The sequence below is a fragment of the Saimiri boliviensis genome, chromosome 5, assembly GCF_048565385.1.
Source record: "Saimiri boliviensis isolate mSaiBol1 chromosome 5, mSaiBol1.pri, whole genome shotgun sequence".
Taxonomy (NCBI): domain Eukaryota; kingdom Metazoa; phylum Chordata; class Mammalia; order Primates; family Cebidae; genus Saimiri; species Saimiri boliviensis.
This window is the reverse complement of record NC_133453.1, coordinates 94945595-94961822: the sequence shown is the minus strand read 5'-3', so window position 1 is coordinate 94961822 and position 16228 is coordinate 94945595. Positions and strand designations below refer to the sequence as shown.

Here is a 16228-nt window from a genome sequence, read left to right as displayed (position 1 = left end):
TCTGATGAATTCCAAGTAAGATTAAAAGAAGTCAATTTCTAGACATCACAGTGAAGGCGAAGAACACTAAAGACAAAGACAAGATCTTGAAAGTAGCTAGAGAGAAAATCCTGATTATATAACTTCTCAATAGTAAAACAAAGCTGAGAGAATGTAGTCTTAACCTACAGCTGTAAACTCAGCAAAAATATACTCAAAGAACAACTGGAAAATAAATGATATTTTCAGATGAGACTGCCACAAACAGTCCCTCACTAAAAGCAATTCTTAAGGATGCTTCTAAAAGCAGAAGAAAAGGTCTAATATGTAAGAGGAAATGATAAGCAAAAAAAGAGGTTGATATGTGGGTAAGTTTGTACATTAAAATCACTTGGGTAATTACTTAACAAATCAAAATAGTTTTTAAGTTCCAAACAGAAATATGGAATGAAACACATGGTAATTGTTTATCAAGAACAGTAATGATTTCCACATTGAATTCCTAATTGGAAAAAAGAAAAATGAAAAGATATTAACAACAAAAGAACAGTAATTACTTATGCATGATAGATTATCTGCAGTGAGTTTTAAAACTTTCTTTATCTGAACTTTTCTGTATTTTTTAAAGCATTTATAATGAATAGTAATGTTTATGTGAAAAATTACTTATTCTGTCTTTCCATTTCTCCTTCATAACATTTATCATAGACCAATTTTTATTCGATTAATATTTACTGTAAGCTCCAAGTGAGCAGAGATTACGTGTAATTTTTCCTCACCATTACATCTTCAGTGCTTGATTCACTTCCTGATGGTAGTATATACCCAAAAAGTATAAAATGAATGAACGAACAAATGAATGACTTCATAGTGATTGCACGTAGTGCTTGTATAAGTTTGAAAAATGGCCTCCGAAAAGATATCTGCATCTTAATCCTTGGAACTCATGAATGCTACCCATTACATGGCAAAAAAAGGACATGGCAGATATGATTAAGCATTCTGAGACAGGGAGATTATCCTGGAATATCTGGGTGGGACCTAAATGTTACTGCGTGTATTCTTATAAAAGGGAAGCACGGGGAGATTTGACACAGACCAAAGAGGAGAAGGCAATGTGACTGGAGGCAGAGAATCGAGTGATACAGCTACCAACTGAAGATTGATGGGTGGCAGTTACCAGAAACTGAGCCTCTGGAAGGAGTAAGGCCATGCTAACTCCTTGATTTCAGCCCAGGGATACTGAATTCTGACTTCTGGCCTCCAGAACTGTAAGAGAACAAATTTTTGTTGTTTTAGGCTGCCAAGTTGGAGATAATTTGTTATAGCACCCATAGGAAGCAAATACAGTGTTGAAGAGAAGAGGAATCAAACAAGGTAATAATATGGAGCTGAATGTGAGGGAATAAATGTACCATTCATAAATAGGAGTATAAAAGAGTTTAGGGGGAAAAAAGCAGGGGTTTGAATTTAGATGCCTTTTATTTTAGAAAATGGCAAGGACACTGGAAGTATATGGAGGCCTATCTACCCATCTCTCTTCTTGTACTGTGGGCTCCTAAAGGTTATATCTTTCATCTTTGAATTCCTGTTAGCTCCCTAACATACAGCCATTCAATACATGTTTGGGATAACAGGCCCATTAAGATATTAGACTTTTTATGCTGAAGACATTTGAAAGATAGGTTTATGGATAACGAGGAGATTTTAAACATCCTAACTATGTTTAATTCTGATTATGGAGGATAATCAAGAGTTGACTATATCTTGTACTCAGTATGGTGCCTGGCTTTAGAAGTGGCTCAATAAACATTTTGAAATGAATGAATTAATCTAAGGAAAAATTACTACATATTTAAAATGTGATCTGCCTGTTTTTAAAAAAACTTAAACATACATTTATCAGATAACTCAGTGATTCCACTGCTAGGTATCTAACACCCCTCCCACCCCCCACAACCCTCCACCAAATGAAAACATATGTCCACATAAAGACTTCTATGCAAATGTACAAACAGCATTATTCCTAACAGCTAAAATAGTGAAAACAATCCAAATGTCCATCATATGAGAAAGGAATAAACAATAGATGTGATATGCATATAATGGAATATTATTTAGCATTAGAAAGGAAAGGACTACTGATACCTGCTACAACATGGACGATCCTTAAAAACGCGGTTCTAAGTGATACAAACCAGACACAAAAGACCACATATTGTATGAATCAATTTACATGAATGTTCAGAAAAGGCAAATCTGTGTAGTGAGAGCAAGCAGATTAGTGGTTTCCTGGGTCAGGGGTGAAAACTGGGTTTGATCCTAATGGGGCAGGAGAATTCCTTCTGGAGTGATGAAAATGTTCTAAAACTGGATTGTGGGATAGTTGTGAAACTCTGTAAATTTACTAAAAATCACTGAATTGTATATTTAAAATGGGTAATTTTTTTGACATATAAATTATACCCCATTAAAGCTGCTTTTTTTTTTTTTAAAAAAAACCAGTAATGTGCTTAAAAATATGACAATTATATAGGCAGAAAGTACTTTTTACAAAATCATATATTTAAAACCATATCACTCCTGCTAAAATCTTCAGCAAAGGCTCATGGCAGCCATCTTGTTAAAAACGGAAATAATTTGTGATATTTACAGTGTGGGTGCTTGATGTAAGAGCCTCAAAAAAAATTCCATCCAGGTTTAGTAATACTCTAACTAACAATCATAAAAATGTGAAGGGACATTTGGTAGCCTTTTATAGACTTCATTTACAAGGCAGATGCTGCTCCTTAGAAGTGTTTGCTCTGTAGCTTAATTCCATTTTTCTGTACAGTATGTACTTGTTTTGGGTAGGCTGAAAATGAAGATGAAAAAAGATGACTTTATTTAGCGATTTCTTTTCTTTTTTTCTAGAAGAGTTAAGAAAAAAATTGATTTTAACCAATAAGAGATAGTGGGCAAAAGTGAGAGTCCCATGTGAGCTAATGAAGTACTCTATATTATTTACTACTAAGAATAGCTAATGTTTAGTAAGTGCTTACTCTGTGCCAGGAACTGTGCTAACGCAATTACGTATATCATCTTCTTTAATCCTCAGAACAATTCTGTAATGTTGTTAACATTATTCCCATCTTATAAAGAAGAAAACTGAAGTTAGAGAGTAGATAACTTGACTGAAGGCACAAGGCTGGTAACTGTGACAGGCAGGACTTACAGAGAGACTCAGAACCTACTATGCTATAACTATAACTAGGCTATAACTGCTGCCTATAGAATTAGTAGAAATGTAATGTTTAAAATCAGGAAGCTTAAAATATATTTTAAAACTGTTTTAAAGGAATTGTACATATCTACGTGGATAAATTCCAAATTGCTACCTTTAGTGTTCACTGCCCATTTGAATAATAGACTTGAATATCAGCTTCCAACTTCAAATCTCCACGTGTCTAAAAGATTTCTAACTTAGTTTGTCCAAATGCAAACTTCAAAAACCTATCTCCCCAAGTGTTCTCTATTCATTAAATAGCACCTTTATTTATCCACTTAGGCCAAAATCTTCAAAATATATCCTGACCACTTATAATTCCCACTGCTACTACCCCAGTCAAATCACTACTATATTGTCTGGATTATAATAGCAGCTTTCCACATCCACTAAGGTAGCTTCACTGCATTCAATGGATCAAAACATGTAAAAGGCTCATGCAAGAGTAATAGGCAGGTGGGTAGATCAGAAGGACAGTACCCTTCCATACAGCCATTTAAGGTACCAAACCAAAAGAGGTACTGTCATCTTCAACAAGTGCATTCTACATCTGTCCAGCGAGGGAGAAAAAAAAAACACGGGAAAAAGTAGATGAGAAATTGTTATGGACCAGGCCTGGAAGTGGCCCACATCATTTTTCTCTATTATATTTATTGGCCAAGACCCAGTCATGCAGCCACCCCAAGTAAACGGCAACAGAGGCTGGAAAATGTGGTCTGTGTTCCCAAGAAAAAGAGAAATTTGGGGAGATAGCTAACAGTTTCTTCCGTATCTCCTCATGCTACAACTCTGGCTCTTGGGCAACAATTCTGAAATTGGGGAAACAATTTCTCCATTAAAAGTGTTCTTGTTAAAACCAGGAATTGACTGTGGTAGGTGAAGAGGGGCAGTTGTGTAAGGCTCACCTCTAATTTTAGACCAGAATCAAACGCTTCTCTAAGGAAGGAGAGTGATGCCACCTAATACAATAATTTTCTGCTAAGTCTGAGGATAATTGGCAATACACATGATACTAACAGAAGTATACTAGAGCTGCATTTTCCAAAGAAGTATCTGAGGGCCTGGTTTCACTTATATAAACAGGACAATGATTTTGGGGGAGTGAAAACACATACACCAAACCACAGAGAGCTGATCAGTTAAAAGAGAGTTGCACATTTCTTTCTGTGGGGAAAGAAACGACAAGAGTTCCATACTAAGTCTCTGGGGGAGTTCAATCAATTAATTTTACATTAAAAAGAACAGTTTATATAGCATGTAGGTGGAGGGAGGAAAATTTTAATGATTTTAGTTTTTCAGTTGAAGAGATACTATTTTAGGGGATAAAGACAGTAAGAGCACCTTTTTGCTTTTGTTTATGTTTACAAAGTTACCACAAGTGAAAAAACTGGTAAGAAGTGGTTTCAATGGAGGCAGTATGGTAATGAAGATGAAACAGGATTCTGGGCAATAAATCGTTTTCTACTCTGTAAATACCCCCCTTTCAACATAAAGGCTCTTCAAAGAAGTAAGAAAATAAAGCTTTCAGAAGGGGCTTGATACATTATTTATGAACTTATCAAGTGAAAAAAGCACCTATTCAGACATTTTAATAAAAACTTTCAACGAATGTATCTAATTTTATTGGTATTTTTAAAAGCCAATTATGAACTGGAAAGTTATTGTTTGTTAAACTGCTATACAGCTTTCTGCAAACAGAATGTTTACAAATCACTTGGAATCACGTTTCCAAAGTCTCAGTTTCTGAAGGTCAAATAACTATGTAACTGCTTAATAAAGAAGCAAAGAAGTACCTCTAAATGTCTCTCAGCTCTGATGGGCTTATATTCTGCTCCTTAGGTGAGGTATTAGCAAAGCTTATTTATTTTCATTTCCAAGGCTTTTATTTGCTCATTCCCTTGTGGTAAAGCTGATTTCCATGATGATTCCCTTCTTAATTTTAATACCCTTTTTACTCATCATATAGACATAAGAATTTTCCATAAAATAATGAAATCCTTGCAAAGGAAATGAAGACAACTCAGAGAGTAAAGTAAACTAGCTCTTTTTTCAATTAATTGATCCACTGTCATGTGCATATAAGATTTTTTTAAACCTAGGAAAATAAGGTTAATTAACATAAAAAAGCCTCACTCATCTAGATGCTGAATTTTGTATTTTACCCATGCTGCCTTAAGTGCCTTGATTTCCCAGTAATGACCTAGTTCTCCTAATGAGGAACATTAACCCCTGGCTGTAGCTGTCCAGGACTTAATTGTCAACTGCAGCTGAAATAGGGGAGTTTGCCGATCAGCAGGTATGCAGTATATTAACTCATGTCATTTCAAACCCTAATAAATAAATCTGTTGCTAAGGCAACAGGAAGATCAGCTCTATCAGTATTCTTCCCTCCCTGTAACCAGCTCTCTTCTCCCCCCCACCCCCCACCTCTTTTGGAGGAAACTGCCTTTCACACCAAGCTTAAGAAAAAAGAAGGAAATTAACTACATGTAACCATAATTAGAAGTAACATCAATTCTCATCTCAGAAACATATTTAAATTAATAAAAAAGGACAGCAAAGAGAGAAATGCTTTTGACTAAGATCACGATAAATTATTTCTTTCAACAGGACACAGGCACTATGAGTATACATCTGAGTAAGAACAAACCTTAAACATTTCATTCCTCTGTTTCTGAATTTTCGCCTTCTTTTGTTTAACCAACAAATGATGCAAGGCCAAACAATGCTGAAATAGCTAATTAGCTGCATAGCCAATAAAGACGATACAAGGGGGGAAACCTTACAAAATTTGTAATAGTTATTGCTGGGCTGCCTTGGAATTTTTTGGTGTGATTTACCGAGTAAAAGATAAATAAATAAATGAAAACCTTCCTGGGTAACCTAGAAAAGCTACTGGATCTCATTCACTAGGATTTCACACAAGAGTTTAAAAAGCTATTTCAATGGATTGTTTCAAAATGATTTAACATCTGGATTATGGTGGAGGGGTAGGTTAAAAAATAATCTACAGGGATCTTCAATTCTGGATTTATTTTTCCATAATAACTTAGAAATTACTTTGGTTTTAACCAGTTTGAGCTTTTCTTCCCAATATTACTCTATTTTAACAAAATCTTGAAGGATTTTGTTTCACGAAAGAAAACAAACCAAAAAAACTATAGGTTTTGTAAAAGCAATGCTTATCACATGACCGTGTCTTTCTTGTCGTTCAATAAACTGAATTCCTCTACATTTTTATTGTCATTTTTCCCAAGAAGACAGACAAACTCAACTGGACTTACTGAGCAGGTGATGGTCAATTACCAGTCACCCTATAATTCATTAAGTAACATCGACTAAGTACTCCTAACTGCCAGGCACTCTGGTTAAATACCATGGAAAAAAATTCCCCCTAAGCAAAAAAAGTTCTGTCTCTATTCTGAAAAACTTTAGGATCTAAAACAAATGCCACCACTTAAAACATGAAAGGAGTAGGGCTAGGAGGCATGGGGAAAGTGCAAAGTTCTTTTACATGTTTATGTGGTATACTGGACTGCACAGTGTGCCTTTGGTGTGTGGACACTGACAGTCAAAGAGATTAACAAAGAGATTAACATCACAGGAATTTAAATCAGGGAAGATGTCCGTAGAAGGCAGAGTATTACAAGGCATCACTAAAGAAATACAATGATAACTACCACCATGAAAAGACAGGTAACACCACACATTAAGAGGAATAGGAGGAATATTAGCCTTAAAAAAGAAGGAAGAGTAGGCTAATTAAAGAGAAGTTAGGTGTACTGGGATGGAGTGGAGAAAGGCTTAGTGATTGGAAAAGAGAAATATATTTAAATTCACATACGATCATGTATATAATATAAAAATGGATAGCAAATAAACAGATGATCTATCTACCAATCATCTACCAAGTAACCTATCTACCTGTCTGTCCATCCATCCAACCATCCACCCACCCACCCATCCATCCATCCATCCATCCATCCATCCATCCATCCATCCATATCACCTAGCCATCTACTTCCCAACTCACCCATCGCTGACTGTGATGTTAAGTGAAGTCTAGCATAAGAATTTGGTCAAAAGAATGGTGATGCTCGAGGATGCAAAGGCAGACGTGGGTCTTGAGCAGATGAAAATGACTGTCATAAGCATACCATGATGAAACAGCGTCTTTTGCAGCAATTAGTATGCTTACAAAATGAATCATGCTTTGTCAACTTTTTAACCACATTAGGCAAGAAAAGGGTAACAAGAGCTTTAGTTTATGATATTCTACTACAACAATACCAAGATTGTGACTGCTATAGGTAGAAGTTCTTTATGCTGACATGGTGTGTTAAAATGTTAAAAACAACCCAAGAGGCAATGAAACTAAATGTGGAATCTGTATTTATTTTCCACATGTTTCATGATTTGGAAAATAGTCAGCAAGGCACCAAAATGGAATTTTGGAAATTATAAATGGGATTCTGGTGAGGCTGTTTCTTTGGCCATGAATTTCTTTGTTTCTATTTCCTTACCACTAATTCAAAATCCTGAAATAGATTCCCACAGATTCATCTAATGGTGCTATGTTAGAGAATAAAATAAAAGTATACGTGATACAGCACATGGTCATTTTAGCCAGATATTTGATTATATTTTTTTCCAGAAAATTCTAGTAAAATTCTTGAGAGCTTTTTGTTTTTTAAATGCCAGAGTTCATTCTCTTTAAAGACAAAATTCTTTAAAATAAAAACCAAACAAACTAAGCAACAAATTCCTTAAAACACGCTAGACATGAAAAATGTAACTAAAGAAAATTTATCACCAAATTGAGAATGACTATAAATAACTAGAACCTTATTATTTCATGTAAGCTCTGACAGTCCAATAGATGGATAAATACAGAATGGTTAGATGATCCCTTTCAAAGAGCTATCGGTCATTATTCCTAGTCAATCTGAGAACTAGCTACTTACAATAGTTATAAAGCAAATCTTCCTTACATCCAGGGTTACTTAACTTTGAAAATAAGTACTGCCATTGGAAAGCATCTATGGAATCATTATTTTTTAGAGATCAAAACAAGTAAGATGGTTCTCATACGTCTGAGGAAGCTTTGGTGGACTGTGCTGAAAAGCAGATTGTCCAGAGCACGTGAACATCTTTTCCAGAACCATTATTCAATGAGGATCATTCTTCTCTTAGAAAAACAGACTTATACATAACATTGAAATAGAACAAAGAATATCAGTGTCCAAAAATTAGCACTTTGCCCTTCTGTTCACAGCAGAGCATGGCACCTGAAGACTGATTTCCGAAAGTATTCTTCACCCCACACCATCCTCTATCCTTCCCAGAGTATTCTATTACAAGGTAATATGACCAGTAAAGCGTTAAAGATTTAAGATGGCCTACTCACCATACTCTTCCTAAGTTAACTCAGCAATGAGAAAACCAAGGCAAGCTTACTCTGGCCTGAAAAGCGTATCATTCAATTATCCGAAACACATCCTTTCAGAAGACAGTCATCGATTTGGTTTTTGAAGCTATATTTTTAAACCTCAGAGAGTCAAAGAGTGAAACAGAGTAATTTATTTTAGTGCCAAGTAATAAAGCATAATTTTCCATTTTACATCAGTCATTTATTGTGTTAGAAATTGCCAATGTTTCTAAAAATACAGATGTCAAAGTCATTCAATATTATGGTACATGTTTTACTTCAGTGACTCACCTAAGTATGTTTTAGAACTGTTTTTAGTTCTCAATGACTGAACTTTTTCCTTTCTAAATTCATACTCTTTATATCAACTTTGCATAAATTGATTTATCATTATTTTATGGAAAATGCTGCAAATACCATATAGCTCATAAAAAGTCAGTCTGCTTTAAGTGAAAAGCTTTGATAATTTCCCTATATCCCAAGTGCTGAGGTCACAGTTGAACATACAACCATAGCTACTCTAATAATTTCAAACTCTTTAACATGTCTCATGGCCCATTCCTATCTTCCTTATTTTTCTTAACCAGAATCCATCTAATTATAGGCCAATCACAGGGGGTTTATGATCAGAACAGAATTTCTTATATAATAGATCTGTATCCTAGGGCTTCCTAACTACTTAGCCCATGTTGATGCAAGTTGCATTTAGTCTGAGAGAGCTGACTTATATAAGATAAATACTCTTTTTTTTTTTTTTTTTTGTTGAGATGGAGTCTTGCTCTGTAGCCCAGGCTGGAGCACTGGAGTGCAACAATGGCATAATCTCGGCTCACTGCAACTTCCACCTCCCGAGTTCAAGTGACTCTCCTGCCTCAGCCACCTGAGTAGCTGAAATTACAGGTGTGTGCCACCGCACCTGGCTAATTTTTGTGTTTTTAGTAGAGATGGGTTTCACCATGCTGGTCAGGCTGGTCGTGAACTCTCGACCTTGTGATCTGCCCACCTTGGCCTCCCAAGTGTATTCAAGACTCTTTCAAGGGGGTTGCAAAGTAAAAGTTTTTTCATAAGGATACTAAAGATGTAATTTGCCTTTTCCACTGTGTTGGCATAGAGCCTCACAGTGTAAAAATAGTGGTGAATAAAGCTGCTGGTGCATTAGCACAATTCAAGGCAATGGCACAAACAAGTCTGTTTTACTTAAGCATGTTCTTGAAGAAGCAATAAAATCTACTAATTTTTTAAAGTTCACCCCTTTGACAGATATCTTTTAATATGTAATAAAATGGGAAATACACATGTATACCACGATAGCTGTCCTGAGGAAAAATACTTGTATGGTTGTTTGAGTTGTGAGCAACTAGCTGTCTTTTCATGAAACAGTGAATTTATTTAAAAGAACTGATAGACAAACCACAGTTAATCAGACTTCACTATTTGGCAGCCATTTTCTCAAACATGAACCATGTGAACTTGTCACTCAAGGAAAAACAAGTGATAGTATTTGTTGCATTGATAAATTTAAGCTTTTAAGGAGCATTAGAATTTTGGAAAAATTGTATTTACCCTGTTAGCTTGACAGCTTCTCATTATTCAAAAATGTCTCTTTATGAGATCAATGGTGATATTAATAAATATTATTTTTTGAAATTGTATAATAAATTGTGTCAACATTTGGAAGATTTTCACAATTTGGTAAACCTATATTTCCCAAATCACCAGTGCATAATGCTACAAAATCCATTCAAATGCATGTAACAGAGCATGAAGAAATCATTTATGTGGTTTCATATTCCACATTATAGCAAACCTTTAAGAAGCTCCTACTTGTCAAGTTTTGGTATAGTATCAAAGAAGAATATCTATATTAATCTGAATAAATCATTAAAACACTCAACTTTTCCAGCTATGTATCTTTGTGAGGCAGAATTTCTTCATAAACTTCTAAAACAAGATAGTGTAACAAATTAAACATTTAAGCAAATATAAGAATCTAAGTCTCTTCTACTTAGATGTTACAGATTTTTAAAAACTTAATGTTGCTCTTCTCCTTGATTTTTTCTTTGTTTTGGAAAATATAGTTAATTTTTATAAAAATAATGTGAACCTACGTTATTTTGTTATTTATTGTTATTTTAAAAACACTCTAATGTAGATTTTAAAACTTTTTCCTCAGTTTTAACTTCTAATACAGTAAACACTGATAGGTATAATTCCAATAAACAAGAGCTCTTTGGTATCTCAATAATTAAGAGTATGATGAAGGGGTCTTGAGACCAAAGAGTTTGAGAATTGCGGCCTTGAGAGAATGATCTTTCAATGTATTCTAAACTCATTTTTTTTGGTCCTTCCAGCAGTGTTTTTTATGCCCATTATAACAATTATTAGAGAACACTTACATAAAGATTGGAACCTGGATTAATATTTCAATTTTGTGTAATATTTGGAAAGAAGATAGTTAAAAAAAAAAAAAACAAGCAGTGCCAATTGCAGTCTATTTTTTTTACAGGTCTTTCTCTATAAGTCATTTCTATTAACTGTCCCTTGCTATAGATGTTTATAACAAAACATTAAAGACTGGGTGGAAAGGAGAAAACAAATTACTCTGCAGAGAACCCAGCAACTCTGCTAAAATACTGTCAGTTATTTATCTACTGTCAGCAGATGTTGCACACTATAATCCTTGACAAGCTCAGTTTGAGAAAGAATGAGGAGAGGGGCAAGTGTTGCATTTAAGGGCCTGTTCTCATGCACAGACATTTTAACACAGATTTAAAGCCAGAATGTGTCTTCTAGAAAATGTCACTTTTGATTTTGATACATATTCTAGCAAGTAGGCTCTACATTTGGTTGACTTAGTATGAGATATGTTAGAGGCTGACACTATATTTTAGACCATTCATGATCCCAGTGTGGAACTAACACAATGAGGTCAGCATCACTTCATTTTTAGAGTTGGCTACTACTGCAACTGCATGATTTCATGGGCACATTTTTTATGATAAAGAAGAGGGTTTTATTTTTGTTTTGTTAGGCAAGGTAATGACAAGATGTAAGAATCCAATTGCCCTCTCTAGTGTTCCTTTCTCCTTTATGTTTACATGGGAAACAATCATCAATGCATTCTCTCTGGTAAAGACACATGGCCAAGGTGAAAATGTAACCGACTTCCTGCTTCTAAGGACCTTCCTGTAGGCTACTGTAAAGAAAACCCCCCTTTTTAAGCACGGAGTTAAAGCCACTCATAATACTGACAAGAACATTTGAAGTACAAGGAAGGGGGAGGCTCAAATTAAGAGGGATGAATAAGAAACACAACTCTGGTCATTTCTAGTAGAAACCATAGCTTCCCTCTGAATACTATTCATACTGACTGGTCAATTATATGATTTCCACCATACGATCAGGGTCTAAATAAATGTGTGCTTGTAGCTGGGGATGTTTGATGAATGCTGAACCAGAATCTTAATTTTCTAATTCATATTCACCAATTAAAAATAAACTGTATTTTTATGAGCAAATTTACATAAATCAGATGATAAAGCATCTACCACTAAAGGGTAGGAGTTCAGCTCACAACATTTGCATAAATTCTCCTAAAGAAAATATAGGCATTTTAGATTTTCATTGAAGAGTCTTGCTGCGATGGAACTCTAATGGGCTTAGAACAGTAAATTTTGAAGAAACTGATTGCTACCCCTGTAGCTAGTAAATGTCTGCCTAGACCCAGTGGCATTTGAAAAAAGTGTTTTATCATAAAATTATCCCAGCAGAGTCCATTCTGCAAGATAACATCATCATCATCATCATCAGTACTCCATGCAGGACCCAACAGCTCTGGCACAATATTGCCAGTCATTTATCTGTTGTCAGCACAGGTTACACACTGTAATCCTTGACTGCCTCGGAATTAGAATGTCTTTGATGTCCCCACAAGAGTTTTTTGCCCGAAGGCTTTACCAATGCTCGGCGGCTCAGTGTTTATTCCTCGTAATCTTCCTCTCATCTCCAGGCTAGCAGTGACAGATGGTTATGGGCACACAATAGTATTAAGAGTTTGATATTTTTTTTATGCTGTGCTCTCTGTACAACAAATAGCTATCAGACGCGGGCCAGAGAGCTGACATGGCTCGCTTAGGTAATGGCAAACAAACAGCTCGGGTTGATGCTTTCTGTCATTTCCCCTCCTAACCCTGCTTGTTTTCATTGTATACTCTCAAAGGTAAACTATATTAACCTTATAGACTGTTATTAAAAAGATATATCTATATGAGCATAAAGTGCTTTTCTTTTCTCTTTTTCTTACTCTTTTGATTATGAAAGTAATACTGCTGACATATTGAACAAATATCGAATGTCAACATAAATTTTTAGTGTGTGATAATATCCCCCTTCATATAGCTGTGTGTCAGGCGGGAACCTGCGGATGATGCATAGCAGTAAATAACCCAAACAAAATTAGTTCTCTTGTCAGCTTCTACCTTGTATGTCCCCAGGCATCAGTAAAATTGACTGCACGCTAGATTTTCAAAATTAGCCCTAATGTTAGCTATGTGTCTGGCAACCTCCAAGTTTCCAATGTTCTACTATATTACCCGTAAGGATGAATGTGTTACTTTTATATTTTGGCATTTACTCTTGCTGATGCGGCTTTTTCCCCTCTTCTCTAAATTAAAAATAATTTAGCTTTAACAATAAGAATGTGCACAAACATAATGCTGCATCTCTTTAAGCAACTAACTTTAGGCAATTAAATTAAATTAAAGCAAAAATATACAAAGGAAGAGAGGGAATTATTCAATTTAATATTGTTAATTTTATTAACATAGCACTGTCTTATTTTGTGCAAAGTATCGAATAACATGGTTTTCACTCCTTCCTCCATATTGCTGTTTTATAACAGCAGTCTAGAAATTATTTAATTTAACATTTTCATGATAACCTGGAACCAACTTTTAGAACTGATTTTTTTTTTGCAATAAATATTGAGAGACAACCAAAGGTTAATGAAATAAAAGAAAAAGGTTTTCAGAGGGAAGTAAATGATGACATCTATTTTACCTTGAAACAGGTTAATCTCATCTAGACCCACTGCATTTTAAAATCATGTCAAAGAATATTGAACTCTGTCACATTCGAAATAAAATATGATTTGAAAATACATGTCCCTACCTTAGAAAGGCTATGTTGGAAATGTAAAGTTGCACAAACAAACCCAAAAACACATTCCACATCAACTTTCAAACCCTATATTTTACGTTCATACATTTAGAATCAAAGATGAAAATCCCTTTAGGTACCAGATGCTGCAGATCAACTGGGAGAGCTTCTGGAGTTTTAATGTGCTGGAAGGCAAATCCTCGGCAAAGGCGCTTTGCCCGGCCGGTGTGGTGCGCTTATTACTTCACCTGCAAACGGTTGCTCTCAGAAAATCGGACCTAATGATCAGCCTAGCATCTCTGCAATAAAGAGACCATAATCTGTGGGGGAAGTGAACTCTAATCAGGCCACATGCAGATTAAACTAACTGGGAGGAATAAAAACTAGATTAAAATGTTCATGCCTAATACCAGAAGATTATCGGGACATTTTACCTCTTTAAATCCTAATTTATAGAAGCCAGGGTTAAGTTTGAGTTTATATTTGGTGAGATTACACACTGCAGTTGATTTTCCTCTGTTTAGGAAATACTTGGCTAGAAAGTATTTTGCTTAGCACAGTACAAAGGCATCTGAGTGAGGGGAATGCTTTCAAATGTACTGACAAACATACTATGACAAGTAAGATGAAGCCACTCAGTTGAAACTGGTCAAGGAAGTAAATAATGGAAATTATTCTTGCTTTCATGGTAATACTACTTTATCAGTGTGTATATATGAAATAGTTTTGTGATAACTCTGTGTGTGTGTGTGTGTGTGTGTGTGTGTGCCTAACATGGCATCTCATTCTTATATTTTGAAGCTTTTTGAACAAGACTTGGTATGTTAGACGTGCCTACTCACTATTGTTAGTTGAGCAAATCACTGCAAATAATCATCTGTAATTCAATTTAATCTAGGCACATGACCATTAATATGAAGATACTTAGTAGTACCAGCTTGGCAGACCATTAGTAATACCACTACATTAAAGTAGTCTTTTTCTAAAGCAATAGGAACAGCAAAATTAGTATGTTAATCAACAGAATATATTTTCTTTTACCAGTTCTACAACTCTTCCTAAAATTGGCATGCCTTGACTTACCACCTGTGAGGCCAGACAATGTGCAGCAGTCTTTGTTGATTATCAACTTCACCCAAAATGTCGGGAATAACAGTCAGATCTTGTTTATTCTCCCCATGATGAGAGCCTGAATTATCTGACGAGTTGGACTTTTTCAAGTCTGACTCCTGTCTTCCTGAGTTACTCAAACATTCTTGTTGTGCAGTATCAAGGCCCGAGTGTGTCTCACACTCTGAATTAAAATTCTTCAATAAATCCTCTGAATCTCTCTGCTCTGGCTGAAAAGGAAGGGCCGTGGACAGAACCGCACTGCCATTTCCTGTAAGGCTGAGCATCTTCTTTAAATGGGTTGTTTTGTGCTTGGGCATGAATCTGTTACAAAAAAAGAATGCAATATACTTTTAGTGGGAAAAAATATGTAAAATTTGTCCTTTACCTTCCTGTAAGGACATAATGATTATATATAAAACTGAAGGACATAATGATTATATATAAAACTGAGAAAAAAATAAAGATGTTTTAACAAAAATTCTAGAATAAGTGCAAAAAGTAGTAGCCACTAAGAGAAGTTCAAAAGTTTGAAATTGGACTGGGCTGTCTTTGAATGGTTTCCAAAGAGTTTCTATGGCTATAAAACTTGCACTGCATACACCATAAAACATAAGATTAGAGAGATGCTTTATCACTTTTCCCTCGCTCATCCTTCTGAATTTCCATTTTGTGTTTTCCAATCACCACATGGCCCAGTGCTTATTTTCAAGCCATACTTGTTCATTAACCTACAAAAATGTTTGAAACTTCCTTGATTAACACTTGTCATTTCTGCTCATGACTGTTCCGTATTCTTGGGCACCTGAATATATTTTTTATTAAATTTACTTTGCTAATGTTTCCTGAAATATATTTTAGTATCTTTTTAATTATCATTTATCTCCTATTTTTCTGTAACACTTTATCACACAGAGTTCAATATCTGTTACTTACTGATAAGAGAATCAAAATAAAATAAAACCTTAAAAAATAATATAGCTTAAATCCTGTAAGCCATAGATACAAATAGAGGGCCTATCCTCAAGGAGCTCACTATCTATTGGAAAGCAAACCATTAATGCTTAGAGGAGAGTGGGAGACAGACACACGAACAGCTGACTAACCTATGTTGGAACATACAATATACACAATGGCCATTCTAATGTTTTTTTAATGGAGGAGGAGAAGAGATTAATGCTGACTTGGGGCTCAGTAAAGCCTTAAAGAAGGTTTTGGGTAAAGAATTTTGGAAGTCAGAGTTAGGAAAACTCTGGAGTCAGAGAACAGGTGACCAAAGGAAAAAGGCG

The 16228-nt window shown here is 35.2% G+C and overlaps 1 protein-coding gene across 11 annotated transcripts in view; it reads right to left on the bottom strand.

Moving 5' to 3' along the window:
- Window positions 1-16228, bottom strand: part of GTDC1 (glycosyltransferase like domain containing 1) — a 424620-nt gene that overhangs the window by 75149 nt on the left and 333243 nt on the right. For 10 of the 11 annotated variants that reach the window (XR_012517769.1, XR_012517768.1, XR_012517770.1 and 7 more), the window contains exon 7: window positions 14913-15263. Coding sequence is in view for 4 of the 11 variants with exons in the window: in XM_074399728.1 (XP_074255829.1) it covers window positions 14913-15263 (351 nt within the window). In the remaining 7 variants the exon portion in view is untranslated. Of the gene's footprint in view, window positions 1-14912; window positions 15271-16228 lie in introns of all 11 variants that reach the window. The other variant, XM_074399731.1, reaches the window with a different exon arrangement.